Genomic DNA, 15,191 nt, shown 5'->3' on the forward strand with positions numbered 1-15,191 from the left:
TGGGAAGCCCCGGGACTGGAAATGCTGCTGCACTCACCACTGGGGTTAGAAAAGAGGGGCAAATTTAGGACAGAGGCATTTTGGGGAACTGATCAAACATCTGCTGCTCCTGTCAGCTGCTTACAGGAGTAGACAGATGTTTGATCAGTTCCCCAAAGTCACACATTCAAAGTTTGGCTCTAACTTATGCGATTCCCGATTTTGTAGCAGAGCAGAGATGGAAATACTGATCCTGGTATCAGATGACCCCACAGCACCGACAGTGGGACATTCCATGCCAGTCCCCAAACCTGGACACCTGCAGTGAACACTCCAGAGCCTCAAATCAGAATTTAGCACTCGCTCCAGGGAACACAATGGCCAAGAAGCACAAGAAGGGACTGGATGAGATTTGTTTTCAACCCTCTGGGCTGAAGATGTGTCAGGAACAGGGGGTGTTTTGAAGACAAGTCACCTTGTCTGCACAAGGACCTGTGAAAAGACCCAATTTCCATTCACTCTCCTCTCTCCCCACTGCCCCTTCTGTTCTAACACTGGGCCAAAAGGACTGAAAGACATTTGGGAAACCTGGAGCTCAGTGGAGAGTCAGGGTTGAGTTTTGCTGTTTTAACAGTGGTTTCCTTGACAGGTAAATCCTAGAACACAATATTGAGCTATCTATCATACAGCACATTTCAGAGAAAGACTGTATTTCTGCACTGAAGCCAACCCTTCACAGGCAAGTCATTTGAATTCCTCCATGTTTGCTTCCTCTGGCCTCCAGGAAATGAAATCTAACTTAAAAAAATATCATTTTTGATGAGGGTTTCAGCTGAAGAGTAAAGACTGAAGTGCCAGTCACTGCAGAGCACTGTCAGATTTTTCTCACATTGAGTAATGCTGGTTCCTAATGGAGTTCACACTAAGTTACCTACCCCAAAACATCTGTGATTTAAACTGTTTGATGGAATATATCAGACTGAAAACCAATGGGACACTGAATTATTTGATTCCCCTGAGCTCTGCCCTAGTGGAGCACTGTCAGAGTCCAAACCTCTTCCCACACACTTCCCAACGATTCAGAAAGTGGGTCATTAACACATTTTGTCATTTGATGCAATTTCTCCCTTCCCTCTAAACTGGGCTTTTTTCCAGGTCCAGTAGCCAACAATAAATCAATCACAGTCTCTCACAAGCCTTTTGACTCAAATTCTATCCTCTAGGTTGGGCTGAAACCAGAGCAGAAATGGCTGCAGGAGGTGGGGCAGGACAGGGCTAGTGGTGACTGCCACTGAGGAGGTGTTTGCTGGACCCACTGCTGCTCTTGCTGCCATTCTTCGTGGACTCCTCCTCAGTATCCGTGACAGAATCTTCCTCCTCTTCATCACTGCGATCATCCTTCAGGTCCTGGGGAGAAGAAAGCACTGTGAGCACGTTCTGTTTGGCAGGGTTACTGTCAGGGAAGTTCCTGGAGTGCTGTTGTCAGTGCAGACCCTTCAGAAAGACCAGACAAGCTTATTATTAAAGTGAACTGAGTATCTGCATCTTTAGAATCATATAGATTCTTTCTAATGTCTTTAAAAAAATAACCAATTTATTTATTACTCAGGCAGCCCCATTTGTAACTGGAGAAGGAAAAGCTGGTGAATGAAAATTTTCGAACATGAGACATTCTCCCTTCTTGGAAATTCACCATCATCCTCTGGAGACAAAACTCCTCTGTTCACCATTTGCCTCAGAAAAAATATGTGCTAAAGTGAACAAATGAAAGGGGAGCTCTAAATACCCTAGAGAATATCAAATCTGCTCCCCAGAAACACCCCCTCCTCTCAAAAATGGAGCCTGACATCCAAGGAGAGACCAGTTAACAACACTTTAATCTTGCAAAACCTGATGTTCCTCAGACAAAACTGCTTCCATGACCTTGAACTCTTCTTTCCTCCTTTCTGCTTCTCCCTGTAAAGTGCTACTATTAATCCCTGGGTGCTGTGAGATTAATTAACCACTGGGAATTGCAGGGAAGATGAAAAGAATATTGTTTAAAAGCTAAATGTGATGAATACGCTCACCCAAACACAGGAGCTGAGAGGCTGCCTGCTCCTGACAGGTGTAAACCAAACAGTGCTGAGCTGTGCCAGCATCTCCCAGCACCAGCTTTGCTCCCAGACACTTGCTGATCCCAAAATACCCTTTCCTGCTCCTGGTACACAGCACATCATGTTGTGAACAGCCTTGGAATACCATCCCTAAGGATTGGAATACCATCCCTCAGGGAACTGCCAGGCAGGAGAATGGGGATGAAAGGGGTCAGTCAGGGAGAGTCTGCCTTTGGGAAAACCCCTCCCCAGCTCCATAGGAAGATGCTCCTTTGGCAAACCTTTGCCCTCCTGTTGTCCCTGCTCCTGGAGTGCCAAGGTCAGGGCTGTGAGGCAGGAAGGAGAAACCAGGGCTGTTCCTGCCCATCCTGCCTCTGCTCTCGGGGTGAACCAACCATTGCACTTGCTCAGCAGGCTGCTCTGAGGTCCTTCCTAAGCACCAAACTCATGCAGAGAAGATAAATAACAGCTCAGTAATAACTCATCCGATTGCCATCTCATATCCCCTCCCAGTAAAAAGTACAGGGCTAGAAAGCAAATTACAGCCCGAGCTCTGTCTCATCACAAACTATAAACTTCCTGGAGATTTTCCCCTGCCTTTTCCCCTAACAACATCCAAAGGGTATCAAAACAAACAAATCTCACTGTAAATACTGTAAAATAAACTTGGCATGCCATCAGTGAGAGAAAAGGCAAGGCAGCCTTTCCCACACCAACAATTTATGAGGTTCTGGCTCTTTCAGATCCCCTCGCTCCCTCCTGGTAGTGTTGCCGTTCGGATTTGCAGTAAAACACCAATGCTGAGGGGCAGGGGGAGGATTGGGGCTTTTTTTCTGCCACCAGAAATAAAACAAATCAAACAGATCCTAAGCACAGTGTGTGATGCTGAACCCTCTGGACTCCCTGGAAGTGCCCTCATCCCCCTGAGGCTGCAGGGACAGGGAGCAGCACTTTGGGGCTCGGTGGGAATAGTCAGGGAAGTTTGGGAGTGCATATTCCATCTGCAGCCCCTCCCTGTGCTCCACACGAGCTGCTGCTGCTGGAGCCCGAGATTACAGCTGGCAATCTGCTCTGCTGGGAGTGACAGCCAATATGGGCCATTGATTCCTGTTTCCTGTAGGAATGAGCTGGCATTTCCAGCCCAGAAACTCGGGGAGAGTTTGCTTCCCAGTTTTAATGGTGTCAAGCTGGATGCTCTGATTAAAGGCATTATATGTAGTAATTAAAAAACGTGGCATGTTTTTTTTCCAGCCCCCTGGAAATCTCTGCATTTGAGGGAACGTCTTACAGGTTTCAAAGCAGCAGGAATTAAATTCCCTCCTATTCTGAAGTAACCACTGCAAATTTTCTTGATGTTACTTCTGAAATCTTGGCACTAATCAGAAAAAATGCTGATAAATTAAATCTAATTTTTCTTATATTTTTAATAATGAACTTGCTTCCTGACCAAGTGCCTCTTAAAATTCCTGCTTTAGGAGAGTCTGGCCATTTATTGTCGGGCTTGCTTAAGTGACAGGACTTTAAACAGCAATAGCTTCATCTGCAACTGGAAATCCAAACAAACCCGTCTTTGCAAACTGTTATAAATATATTAAGATCTCCCAAGTGAAGTTTGTGCTTCTTGACTGCGACCTTCTCAGAATAACAAAAATTGTGACGTTTTCTGGGATTTTTTCCCTGCTTTAGCACCAAGATGTTTCCTCTGAGCCCCTCACATCACACATTACAGTTGTGTGTTCCAGCTCCAAGGCTCTGCTCCGACTGTCCCCGAGCAGCAGCAGATGGATGCACCGACAGGAACGCAGGCAAACCGTGAATGCCCCAGCTGAGGCATCACCAACACTCAGTGCTTTGGTTTAATGGCACCGAGTGCACGGGTTGTACTTCAGCTGGTTCAGGGTAACAGACAAAGTGGATGTGTACGTTCGGTGTTCTGGATGACTGACCAATTTCATCCTTCAAAATGGATGAGTGGTTTCAAGGTTTATGAGAAGCAACACTAATGCTACAAAGGCTGCAAGTGGGCCATTTGTAGTGAAGCCAAAGCCGCAAAACTTTTATAATCTTTTTTTTTTTCCTTTTGTTTAACCCTTTGTTTAACACCTGCTGCTCAGTCTGCCTCTTTCAGCTAAATGAGCCGTGTTTGTTAAGGTAGTTTTTGGCTTCTTGCATTTCACTGCTGTTGGAACATGTAGCATTGAAGTCATCGGCACGACAGGACCGGCAAAGGACCTTCCAAGAGATTTCACCAGGAACTTCTTGAAGTTATGGGATGAGCAAATCCGTAGGGCACCTCCCAGGCTCTTGTAAGCAGGAAAATACTGGTCAAATCTCCATCTAAACTAACAGGGCATTTACTCCTGGTTGTACAAGTTTGTCTCTCCATAAAGCACTCAGAGATCACCTCTCCCTTAAGTTGGAATTTCCTGACCCTTAAATGTATGTTCTATCAAAATCAGCATGTTCTAAACCTTGTACCCTAATTCTACCTTAAGGATACTTTCGTTTCAACATCTACAAACACACTGACTAGATCTTGATTTTTCAATGTAAAGACAATAAATTCCACAGCACCTGCACATATGGAAACAACTTGAAGTACAAAGATGAAAGATATTAGTCAGGTCAGCAACCACTGCCTCAAATAAAAGAGATAATAAACAAGAGAGATAATAAAAAGTCGGTCCAAAGAGATAGAAGGGGGTACTTTTCTAACAAATAATACTATAAAGTTGATGAATCTCTGAGTTCAACATGTTGAATTCAACATCAATAATTCAACTCAGCTGACATATGACTTAATAAGCCTTTACTTTCCTGTGGAGACTAAGCAATATACATTTGGATTCAAGCAAACCGTTCTGTAGTTCCAGCCTGGAAGATTTTATTGGGAAATATATTTCCCTTTTCAGCTTATACACACCAGGCAACATAAATAACGTTCATCTTCCACGGAAGATGCACAGTTGGACTCTGCTTTCTGCAGCTTTCAAGTGAAGATGTAGAGTTCTTACATTAATTGCAGTGGACATCTTGTGGCAAAGACTCCTCTTATTTAATCGTTCTCCTCTATGTAATAGTCATTCTCCAAGCTTTCCACTGGCAGTTCTCAGGGGCAACTCAAAGAAGATGCATGAAAAATTAAGAGAAAAGTTACACTAATTCCTCAATTCTTGAGAAGAACAGTCTCATAAAACGAGATGTTACTCCCAGAGCATGTCCCTGGTCGTGACTGAAGGAATAAATGTGACCTCCAGGAAACCTCCCTGGTGTTGTCACTCAGCACAGCACACCTGGAACTGCAGCTCTAACGCCCTGACTGTTGAGGAGGACTAAATCATAGTTTACAGCTGCCCAGGGTCTCTGTGCTTTCAGAGTGTGAGTTATTGAACTCAGTGCCTGAACCTCGCGCTCGGGGCTTTACGAGAACGTCCAAAGCCCAGGAGGTACTGAGTGAGTCACAACGTCCCACTGCTTTCTGAATTATTCCAGTTTGAAATCCACAGCTGGCAAGGAAACAAAGAACAACACAACAGGCATTTGATGCTGTTCTCTGTAGTGAACTTCTTTTTACCCCAGGACAGGACTCAAAGCCAAGGGGTTCAGTGGGATGAACTTTTATCAGAACACGCACTTTTACTCCTCGTAAAAGGCTGTTTTGGCTACAGAACAGCTGATCAGACACTCGTGCTGTTCTCAGTGAGGTCTGACACTGCTCTTAAAATGAATGTTTTGAAGCAATACAGCTGCTAAAGAGCATTCCTACAGAAGCCTTACAGCACCACTGGACTAACCTGAAACCTCAAAGGACACAGCCAGGCAACAAGAGGCACTTCTGTCCAACTGGGCCACTTCTCTATTTCCATCCTTGGGAACCATTCCATTCCTGCTGTGATGTATCTGAATTTTATGCCCATACTTAGACATCAATCTAATTTTCAGTCACCTACCTACCAAGTAACATCTTTAAAAAAAAATATATTCACATATATCTCAGTACCTAAAATCATTTAAGTTCTTTCCAAACACCCCGATATCCAGGCTGGATACAGAACACTTTAAGTAGTACCCAACGAACAAAGCTGGATGTGGTTTCATTCATGAGCCCAATGACACAGAATTCTCACTGGGGACACCACAATTCCTTGCCTGGTTACAGAGGGAGGCTGGAATTTGAGGTAGGCACAGCCCAAGTTACACAGGACAAATCCCACCCATCCCTGCTCACACAGACACTGCTCAGGCTGCCCGGTTTTGTTGCTGCTGGGGTGAACTCTGCAGTGTCCTGTGCCTGCTCTGAAGTCACCAGAATTGTGTCCCAGAGGACAGAGTGCTCCTTTTAAGGATTTCCTCCTTTCTTGCCACGTAACAAGGATTATGGAGCACTCCTAGGAAATGTATTTTCTTTAAACACAATTCAGAACAACTTTCTTTCTCGTTTGATATCAACCTATCATTAACTGGCTTTATTCCAATCTTTTTTAATCAGCTCAGCAGATTGCAGTTCAGTGACTCCCTCTGAAAGTATAAGAGTTATTCACCTCATAACAAAGTCACAATTCAAGCCTCTGCAGCCTATATTAAAAACAGTAAATGAAGGCATCAAAAGCTCTGTAAAGGCTTAGGGGTTTGCTCTCTGAATTGATTTTTGGCAATTGAAAAAAAATAAATGCATATGCACACTATATTACATACATACAGTTTTTATATAGGTGTATCTCTATAAAACTAGCAAGAAATGGAACATTTCATAAAGATCCTGCTAGAAAATGAAAAGATACGAGCAGTTAACATGGGAAGCCAGAAAATCTGCCAGTGGGTAGCAAGGTAAAGCAATTAATTTTAAAGCAAAAACTTCACCAACATTTGTCTTTGCCCTGAGTTAGGAACTTTCACATCAAAAGATTTAACTGGATTTCAGTAGAAGCAGAGTTGCCTCGTGCCAGGGAACATGTGGAGAGGGGTGGGGGGGCTTGTTTGGGCAGATCCATTGCTGGTGAAAAGCGACACAAGCCCCTGGGGCCGAGCTCATTCCCACCAGCCGAGAGCCTGGCCCTGGATCAGCACCACGGGAGCAGGCAGGGCAGGGAGCCCTGGCCCTGAATTCCTGGGAGTTGGGATGTGCTATTCTTAGAGGCACCTGCAGCTCCTGCTGAGGTCAGAGCCAGGGGCTCTGGGAAGAGCAGACCGGGATTGCAGCGCATCAGCCCCGTTCGTGGCAGGGCTGACAACACAGGGGGGGCAAAGGGAGCACCCACACCCCAGCTGGTTGGATCTGGGGCTGAGGCTGCTCCTGCACAGCCCCAGCAGGGCTGGGGAAGGGGGCACTTTGGCCCAGGGCTCCCACCCCAGCCACGCCTCCACCCCCCACCCATTCCAACCAAACGCTCAGGAATTATTGCCTCCAATTCCTCATCAGTTCTTTCCTCCACAATGGTCATAGCAGCCCTTAACCTGAGTTTTCTAACCTGATTTTTATATAACATACAAGTGGAAGGTGGTGTGGAATTAGGGGCATTCTAAACAGAGTTTATAAAAATAATTAAAGAAAAAAAAAATCAAGAATCCAGCAAGGAACATTGTTGCTGTTTTGAAACCTGAGGGGTATATTTTAGTGTAAGGTATAACACACATTGCATATATATGAGCATTTATAACATACCTCCTTGGAAATTGCTGCTCAGCTGCAATTTCAGAACGTGGAGTAAAAAAGTAAAGATTTAAATAGAAATCTGCCTTTTAACTCTCAGTCCCAGGAAAACTGGTTGAAGGCCAGGAGGAGAGAGGGAGGGAGAGAAGAACTGGTGGCTTTTCCTCTTTCCCAAACTCTGCTGGGCTGCCCACTGTGACCATATCCATTGCTGGGATCAGCCTGGAAAGGCAGGAAGGACTCCCAGGCTCCCAACAGCTTCTCTCCCCTTTGCCCATCCCTGTCAACACCAGCCAGAAAACCTCGTACTCTTCTGTGCTTCCTCCTGCCTCTCACCCTCCTCCCTGGGATGGATTTGGCAGCAGGAGGTGGGAGATGCAGCCAGGCTTTGGGCTGGAGCAGAATGGGGAATATGCAGATGAAAGAAAGCCCTAGCAGGAAGTAATTTCCCTTTTCCTGGGGCAGGAGCCTCCACGCTGCTGACCTGCCTGGCCAGCTCCCTTCTCCAGGCTATGGAAAAGCTCCCATTCCAAAGGCAATAATTGTAACCAACTGGGAAGGCTCCCAGACAGGCTGGTTTTCAAGTGTAAGAGGGAAAAGCTTCCATTTGTCCTATTTTGTTCCCCTAATGAGAAAATCTGCTAGAAATATTTACCTGTTGAGAACCAACAAATTCAACTTCTCCACGACCCCTTTTCCTTTAAAATGGGGAAAAGGCAACCCCTTCTCATCCAGTTCAACCTGTCCTGGGTTTGTGCTGATCCTCCACTCAGAGAACCTGAACTCCAGAGCAGGACATTTCACTGGCATTTCCCAGCCTAGAAGCACAAAATCTCCAGGGAAAGCTTTTCCACAGCTTCCCATTTCTACAGTCAGGAACTTGTAACTAACTGGATGATCATTATCCTCCAAAATATGTTACTGCTTTTAAAGCCACCACTTGGAATTAAGGCAAGTGCACCTCTTGGTCTGTTTTACCACCACCCCAGGGCAGCACAGGCCTAAGAAAACATCTAAGTAAAAAACCCCAAAAGGTAGATGCCTCAAGGATAGGAAATAAACTAAATAAACCCTGTTTATTTAATAAATCCTGTAACATGGCAGTTTTCCCAACTGAAGGACTTCCCACTGAATGTGCTAATTCTCATTAAACTTCATTTTCTCATAATAAATGTCCCAAAAATATTTTTTTTTTTTATTGCTTCTGAAAGAAGGGGGAAAAAAATGAAATCAACTCAAGGCCTGACTTTTTAGGAGCCCAATAAACTGCTGTGCATGTGAAAACTGAATATGCATTTAATTTTCCCATCCCAGTAACTCCACGGTGCATGGACACACAGTGTGGTTGGTGATGACCCTTCACAGCTCAAGCTAAGTCTGAGTTTATCAGCTGGAGAAGTCAAGCTCAGCTCAGCCACGGTTGTCTGAGCTCACCCAACACCCAAAGCTCAGGAACACAACCATGAGGGTGCAATTTTTTTTGCCACAGAAGAGATTTAAAATGTAATCTCTTTAAAGGCCATCCCAGAGGGTTTTTTTTTCCCCTCTCTCCAGTTTTAAAAGTAGGATTTCTTTCTGTTTTTAGGATTAAATATCCCAAGTTACTGCACAAGTGCAGAGAGGTGACAGGACAGGGGATTGTTCACAGAATTGATGAGTGACTCTTGTTTAATTCAGACAAACCAGCAGGTTTTAACCCCTGTGGGTCCATGGCCTGATTCTAAAGGATGCAGATCCTGAAAAACTTCTGTGCTTCAGGAGGAGGGAAGAACCGGAGTGAATCCAACCAATCTGACACTGAGGACTCCTAAATAGCAGCAACCATCAGTGAGCAGCTCACTGTGTCCCTTGGAGGTGCTCTGATGGTCTCATCACAGTCAGTTAGGAACCTGCCACTGCCCTCCTTCGATGGGCTTTGCATCAGCCCTGAGGTATCCCAGTCACGTGGACACCGTTCCCATTTCCTACAACTTACACATTTTTTTTTTTTTTTGAGACTTAAAGCACCGAAGTCTCAAAGCCTTGACTCAGTGTGTAATGGGTTTAACATGTATTTTACATCTTAATTTGCCATAATAATGTAGCTGCAAGCTGCTGTCATTCACCCCCTTCTCGTGACCTTGGAAATAAAACGTTAGATCTCCCCGGGATTTTCCTGGCGAGATGGTTTGAATCAGTGCACATGTACATCCTCCTCTGGATGTTTTCTCAATTTTCCTAAAATATTCTCATATGTGCAGACATGATGACTAGACATGTTTCAGTGGTGCTTGAAACTCGATACAAGTGGGTAATTTAACCATGTAATTGAACAATATTACAGAAACACAGGGAGTCTCCTAGCAACAAAAAGGCCTTGGACATCAAGATGGCAGCAAACATTGCAATTGCCTGACCTAACTTGAAAGGAAATTACTCTGAAGAATATTCTCCTTCCTCTCCCAAGGACAACTGACACCTGGCTACAGGTCTGACCTTGAAGGGCTTTTCTTGCATGTCTTACTCATCCACAGGGTCACAAATGTCATGTGGGAAAGGGCATTCAGGGAATATTTTATGTTTTCCAGAAGCAAGAATAATTGATTCGAGAAATTCACTTTTCTTGTCCCCTCAAGTTTACCACCATGGAAAATAAAGAGCTGCTTAATGTGAAGTAGCTGAGTGCAGCTCAGCACGTGGGTACAGAATTCCCCTTTGTTAGAGGGGGAATTCCTGGAGGACTTTGCCAAGGGAAAGGTGGCACCAGTCCTGTGAGCCTGGAGATCACCCAGTGCTGCTCTGTGCCACCAGAGAGCCCCATGGCTGAGGAAACAGGACACAGAGGGACAGAGCAAGATCTCCTCCCTTCTTCCCTTTCCCCTCATTTTCATTCATCTCTGGCTGCAGCGTTTGGGACGAGGAAAACCACAAGATTTTTTTGTCCAAGTTCCTTTTTGCTGAAGCAAATCAGTCAGCTGAGCTGGTATCCCAGAGGACTGAGGATAACTGTGCCCTTCACTGGTGCAGAGGGGAGGTGGCATCTGAAATGAAGAGCTTCTGAGCAGCCAGGCTCAGTCAAGAGCCATCTCCTCCTGCATGAGGAACCGACCCTCGAGGCTGCAGTGACCCCAGAACCCCAGGGTGGCTCAAGGCACAGAGGGCACCGAAAAAATTCCTCACACCCTCCTATGCTCTGAGCTTCCTTCAGCTGAACAACAACATGAGCCTCTCTATTCCCAGTTCCACCATGACTTAATTTTTCCATCTGAAGGAGCTAAGGCTGTTGCTTCAAGGAAAATACCAAAAACTGCCTGTTTTCTGAATGAAAACTTTAGAGCCCCGGGCAGAGAGACAAACCCCTTCTGACACAAGGATGATGGTCTACTGGTATTTCCCTAAAATAGCAGCAGCTATTTGTGGGGAGTGTGTCTCTAACAAAGATGTTGGTAGAAAAACACTGCCTTGCCAACACCATTCTTGTCAACGTTCCCTTTCCAGCTCTGGAGGCACCGGCCGCTTTCACAGCCAACTTTGCCACCGCTATGGAAAACAGGCTGCACATGCAAGCCAGCTGAAGTCATCCAGACTGAAAAGGGCTCAGGCTGCTGCTGCTACCACTGTAAAAATGTTATTTGGAAAGCCTTCTTCTCAGAGAGCTGTATAAGGAATCAGAAATCCGTGGCAGGGACGCGGGCTCGGGGCTTGGCCGTTTTTCAGCGGTGACGAACGCGACGGAGCTCAGAGCTGGGAACGAAACATCTCTGCCCCTCACAGAGGCCCTCACGAGCAGGGCAGGGTGGCCTCATAAAGCTGGGCTGGCCACGTCCTCTGGGCCACCTTCGTGCACTCTCAGAACTCAGCCGGTGTGGATGGAGAGCTCTGGGGCAGGGCAGAGGGAAGTGTCTCCATTTCATCAGAGGGGTTGAGCAAGAACAGCGCAGAGACACGGCCAAAATCACCAGAGAAAACAAGAAGTAAATCCCTTTCACACTCCATAAGTCAGGCCAGAAATAATTTTGTAATTAGTCAAACAGAGGTCAATGACATGTAAAATTTACAAGCTTTCCAGTGTCTAAGGGAACAGAGAAGCTTGTTTTAGCAGCAGAACGACCCAAACCATTCCTTCCACAGATTTGTCCCTCATGTGCAGCTGTTTGCTGAGTTTGGAACTCCAATTTTCTTCCAGGGCAGACACTGGGTCTCCCTGTCATACCCAGCTGTCTATCTGCATAAGATCTGATGGAATCCCATAATTATAGGATGGTTTCTGCTAGCAGTCAACCAACAATTAAATACAGGAGAAAGGAGTATTTCTATTTCCTTCAGATTCTTCACAGCATTAACTGCTTCAGAGAAAAGGACAGAGTCAGTTCAAGTAACTTTTGCCAGTTCAGCTTTAACTACTGCTGAACACTTGTAGTCAAAGATCTCATCACTCACCTCTCCTCTCCTTTTTTGGTACATTCCCACAAAGTCCAGTGAGAAAGGATTGCTTTCACTTGGAACACAGGAATTCCCAAAGAGTTCTGCACCACCTTTGGGCTTCAGTTTTTGGGGGAGCTCATTTCTCATTTACTATCAGTGCAAAACATCAGATACAGACCAAAAAAAAAAAAAAGGTTCTAGTTGAGGTTTTGATGTTCTGACCCACGACCTGGGGTCTGACAATGGAAGGTACAAAGCACATTTGAACATCTCTGTACTTTGTAGATCCCTGTAAAAAATGCTGACATGAAAGTTCAGGAAAACATTAATAAATTCCAAGTTAATCTGTTGGAAGTACTGGCATCTGTTTGATACTTCACACACCTTAACGAAGAAGCAAAATTTTCTTACCTTCAGGAAAACGAACCTTTTCAAAATCTTGAAGATTAAGTAACCCCAGTACAAATGCAGGCCTTGGAGGATCAACAGCATCCCATTGAAAAAGAAATAGGCTATGACAGGAGTTGTGGAATAGTAGGTTGGCTGATACAGGGTGGCACGAAGGATCCTAAAAAGTAAAGGTCACTGTTAGAGTGCAAGATTTCTGCTCTATTTACAGTTATTTCTAGTGTCATATTCCCAACTGATTAATATTAAAAATGCTCTGCAAAGATGGCAGATGAATTAACAGGCTCTGTCTTAACTAGATTATGCATCTCCATTGAAATATAGACTTCAGAAGGTGAGAAATCTGAGTTCTGGCAGGAAAGTATTCTAAACGAGGTTAGAAGAAAAGCCCTGTTTTTCAGATCTTCATCTCTGTGTGGTCTGGATACCGTGCAGCTCAGAGCTTGTCTAGGCCTTTTTTAATGTAAATTCTCCCTAATCTGAAATCCACACTCCAGAGAAAATCCTACAGGCTTTGCTACAGGGCTTTTTGTTAATTAACATATGTTTTGTCCATCTTCAGACTTCACTACTTCCATATTATCTGAGGCTTTTTGAGTCCCCTTAATCTCACGTTTTGCTCCTGAGCTCAGGAACTGAAGAACAAGAAACTCGGTGAAGCAAAATGATTGGAGATCGCTTGTACAGTTAATCAGAAAATCACAATAAAGTACAAGACACCAGCCTTTCTGAAGGAAAATGCTACAGGAAATGAAAGCCTTGTGCTGATCAATGCTCAGAACCATTAATTTAAGCAGCTTGAGCCTCTGAGGGTTTGTCCACGTGCAGGGAGGGGCACGAAGGCAAATCAGGGCTGTGAATGTGAAACACATTAAACACTTTGAACAGCTAAACACACACTAAGCACAGTGAGCACCCACGTGGATACTGCAGAGCAGATTAAATTATAGCACTGCAAAGCCATCCAAGTATTTAGCAAGTTAAGATTTATTTGTGGTGACCCCATGAATTAATTGGTTCACCTTCACTTCTCTGAGTGCTCCTCAGGTGGGTGAGTGGGGTGAGGCACCACCCAAGAACTGGGGAGCAGAGAGAAGACCCTACAAAAATGGATCACTGCAATCACATACTCTGACTCTGCAGCTACAGCAGGAGGGGTGGAATGAAAGGGAAAATGATTTCTCCTGGTTAAGTAGCTCAACCCCCTTGAAAATGCAGGAGCTCAAAGAATTTAACTACGATTTACAACAAGTTAAATAATACATAAAAGCCTTTCTCTAGGCTAGCAGATCTTCAAGAGGCTCCTTGAAGACTGTTTGCACTTAAGAACTTTTAAAGAAAATGACAGTTTCTGTCAACTCCTCTTGCTATCCCTTAACAGCCAACAACAATGAGAATTCTGCTTCTGCTCTTTAAAGGCCAATCCATCCCTTCCCTTTCTCCATCCCAACCAAGAGTAACCTCTCAGGGGAAGTGGGAATGAAGTGAGAGCCTGTGACTCCATTAAATGTTGCTTACCAGAAGGGGAAGAGGATGATCCTGGTGATGAAGAATGCGATAGAGAAGATGATAAAGAGGATATTGCAGGTTTTCTCCCAGTGAGCATAATTAAACATTTTGGCTGCCTGCAGTGAATAGAAACCACCAAATGCATTGTAAATACTCTCTGAAATAAATTCTCTGCTTTCATAAATAAAGACTCATCTTCCACCTAAGCAGGAAGAAAATTTCCTGCCAGTTTGACAAGTAAAGCAATCGTGTTACTGGTACCTAATAAAGCAGCATCAGAACAGATTCTTTGTTTATGTTTCTCCTCTCATCCTAGAGGAAAGGACTCTGTATCAAAGGCCTAAAGAGCAGCTCTCCAACCAGAATATGCAAGTGTTGTGGGAACACAAAGTGCTCTTGCCAACAGAGGGAATTCCTCATTTTTCTACCAGATTCCAGACAGGCTTGAGTCCAAGAGAAGCTGCTCAGGAGTGGGGGTGGCCCCTCTAACCCAGGTGTTCTGGTGCATCCCTGTTACTGACCCTCCTCTGGGCCTAATTCAGCTTCTGTTTTCTCCTTTTTGAGAGCAGGAGACCCTAAAGTTGGTCTCTATCCCACTCAGAAAGGTTATAATTGCTGCTTCTCCCCTAAATGAACCCTACAGAGCTCTCCACGTTCCATTAGGACCCCCCCTGGGCACTGCTGAGCAGAACAGCTGTTCTCAAGTGTGAGCAAAGCTGCAGGTGCCAAGCTCAAATTTTAAACAAGCAGTTTGATTATTCCCCCCCCCCCTTCTTTTTTTTTTGAGTGGCAGGATTAAGTCATTCTGGTACTCAACTTCGGTTTCCATCCAAGTGCTGTCCTAGCAGTTGCCAGCTCAACTGTCTGCAGGGCCACACAGTTAAGTGGAGCACAGAGCAGTTCAGGATTAAAGGTGATTCAGCAAAAAAACCCCCATTTAATCTGGGATATCTCATTCAGGGACAGCTTGAGTGTCTCCAGCCTGAAGTGTTTAATGCAGAGGTCAACAGTAAAGCCAATTTTGAGGGTCACAGAATCATAGGAGAATTAGTCAAAATTTTGGCTGCTTAATTTGCAGGGAGCTGGTGGAGTCCCCAGCCCTGGAGGTGTTCAAGGAACAACTGGATGTGGCACTCAGTGCTCTG

The 15,191-nt window shown here is 44.9% G+C and overlaps 1 protein-coding gene across 2 annotated transcripts in view; it reads right to left on the reverse strand.

Moving 5' to 3' along the window:
* Positions 1 to 140: 140 nt before the first annotated feature.
* CERS3 (ceramide synthase 3) overlaps positions 141 to 15,191 on the reverse strand; it is a 39,994-nt gene continuing 24,943 nt past the window's right edge. For both annotated transcript variants that reach the window (XM_050309022.1, XM_050309020.1), the window contains 3 exons: positions 14,056 to 14,162; positions 12,541 to 12,697; positions 141 to 1,386 (listed from right to left, as the gene is read on the reverse strand). In XM_050309022.1, the coding sequence (XP_050164979.1) occupies positions 1,255 to 1,386; positions 12,541 to 12,697; positions 14,056 to 14,162 (396 nt within the window). In that variant the 3' untranslated portion in view covers positions 141 to 1,254. The remainder of the gene's footprint in view (positions 1,387 to 12,540; positions 12,698 to 14,055; positions 14,163 to 15,191) is intronic.

This window comes from Myiozetetes cayanensis, unplaced genomic scaffold (assembly GCF_022539395.1).
Source record: "Myiozetetes cayanensis isolate MyiCay16 unplaced genomic scaffold, myiCay2020 scf14, whole genome shotgun sequence".
Taxonomy (NCBI): Eukaryota; Metazoa; Chordata; class Aves; order Passeriformes; family Tyrannidae; genus Myiozetetes; species Myiozetetes cayanensis.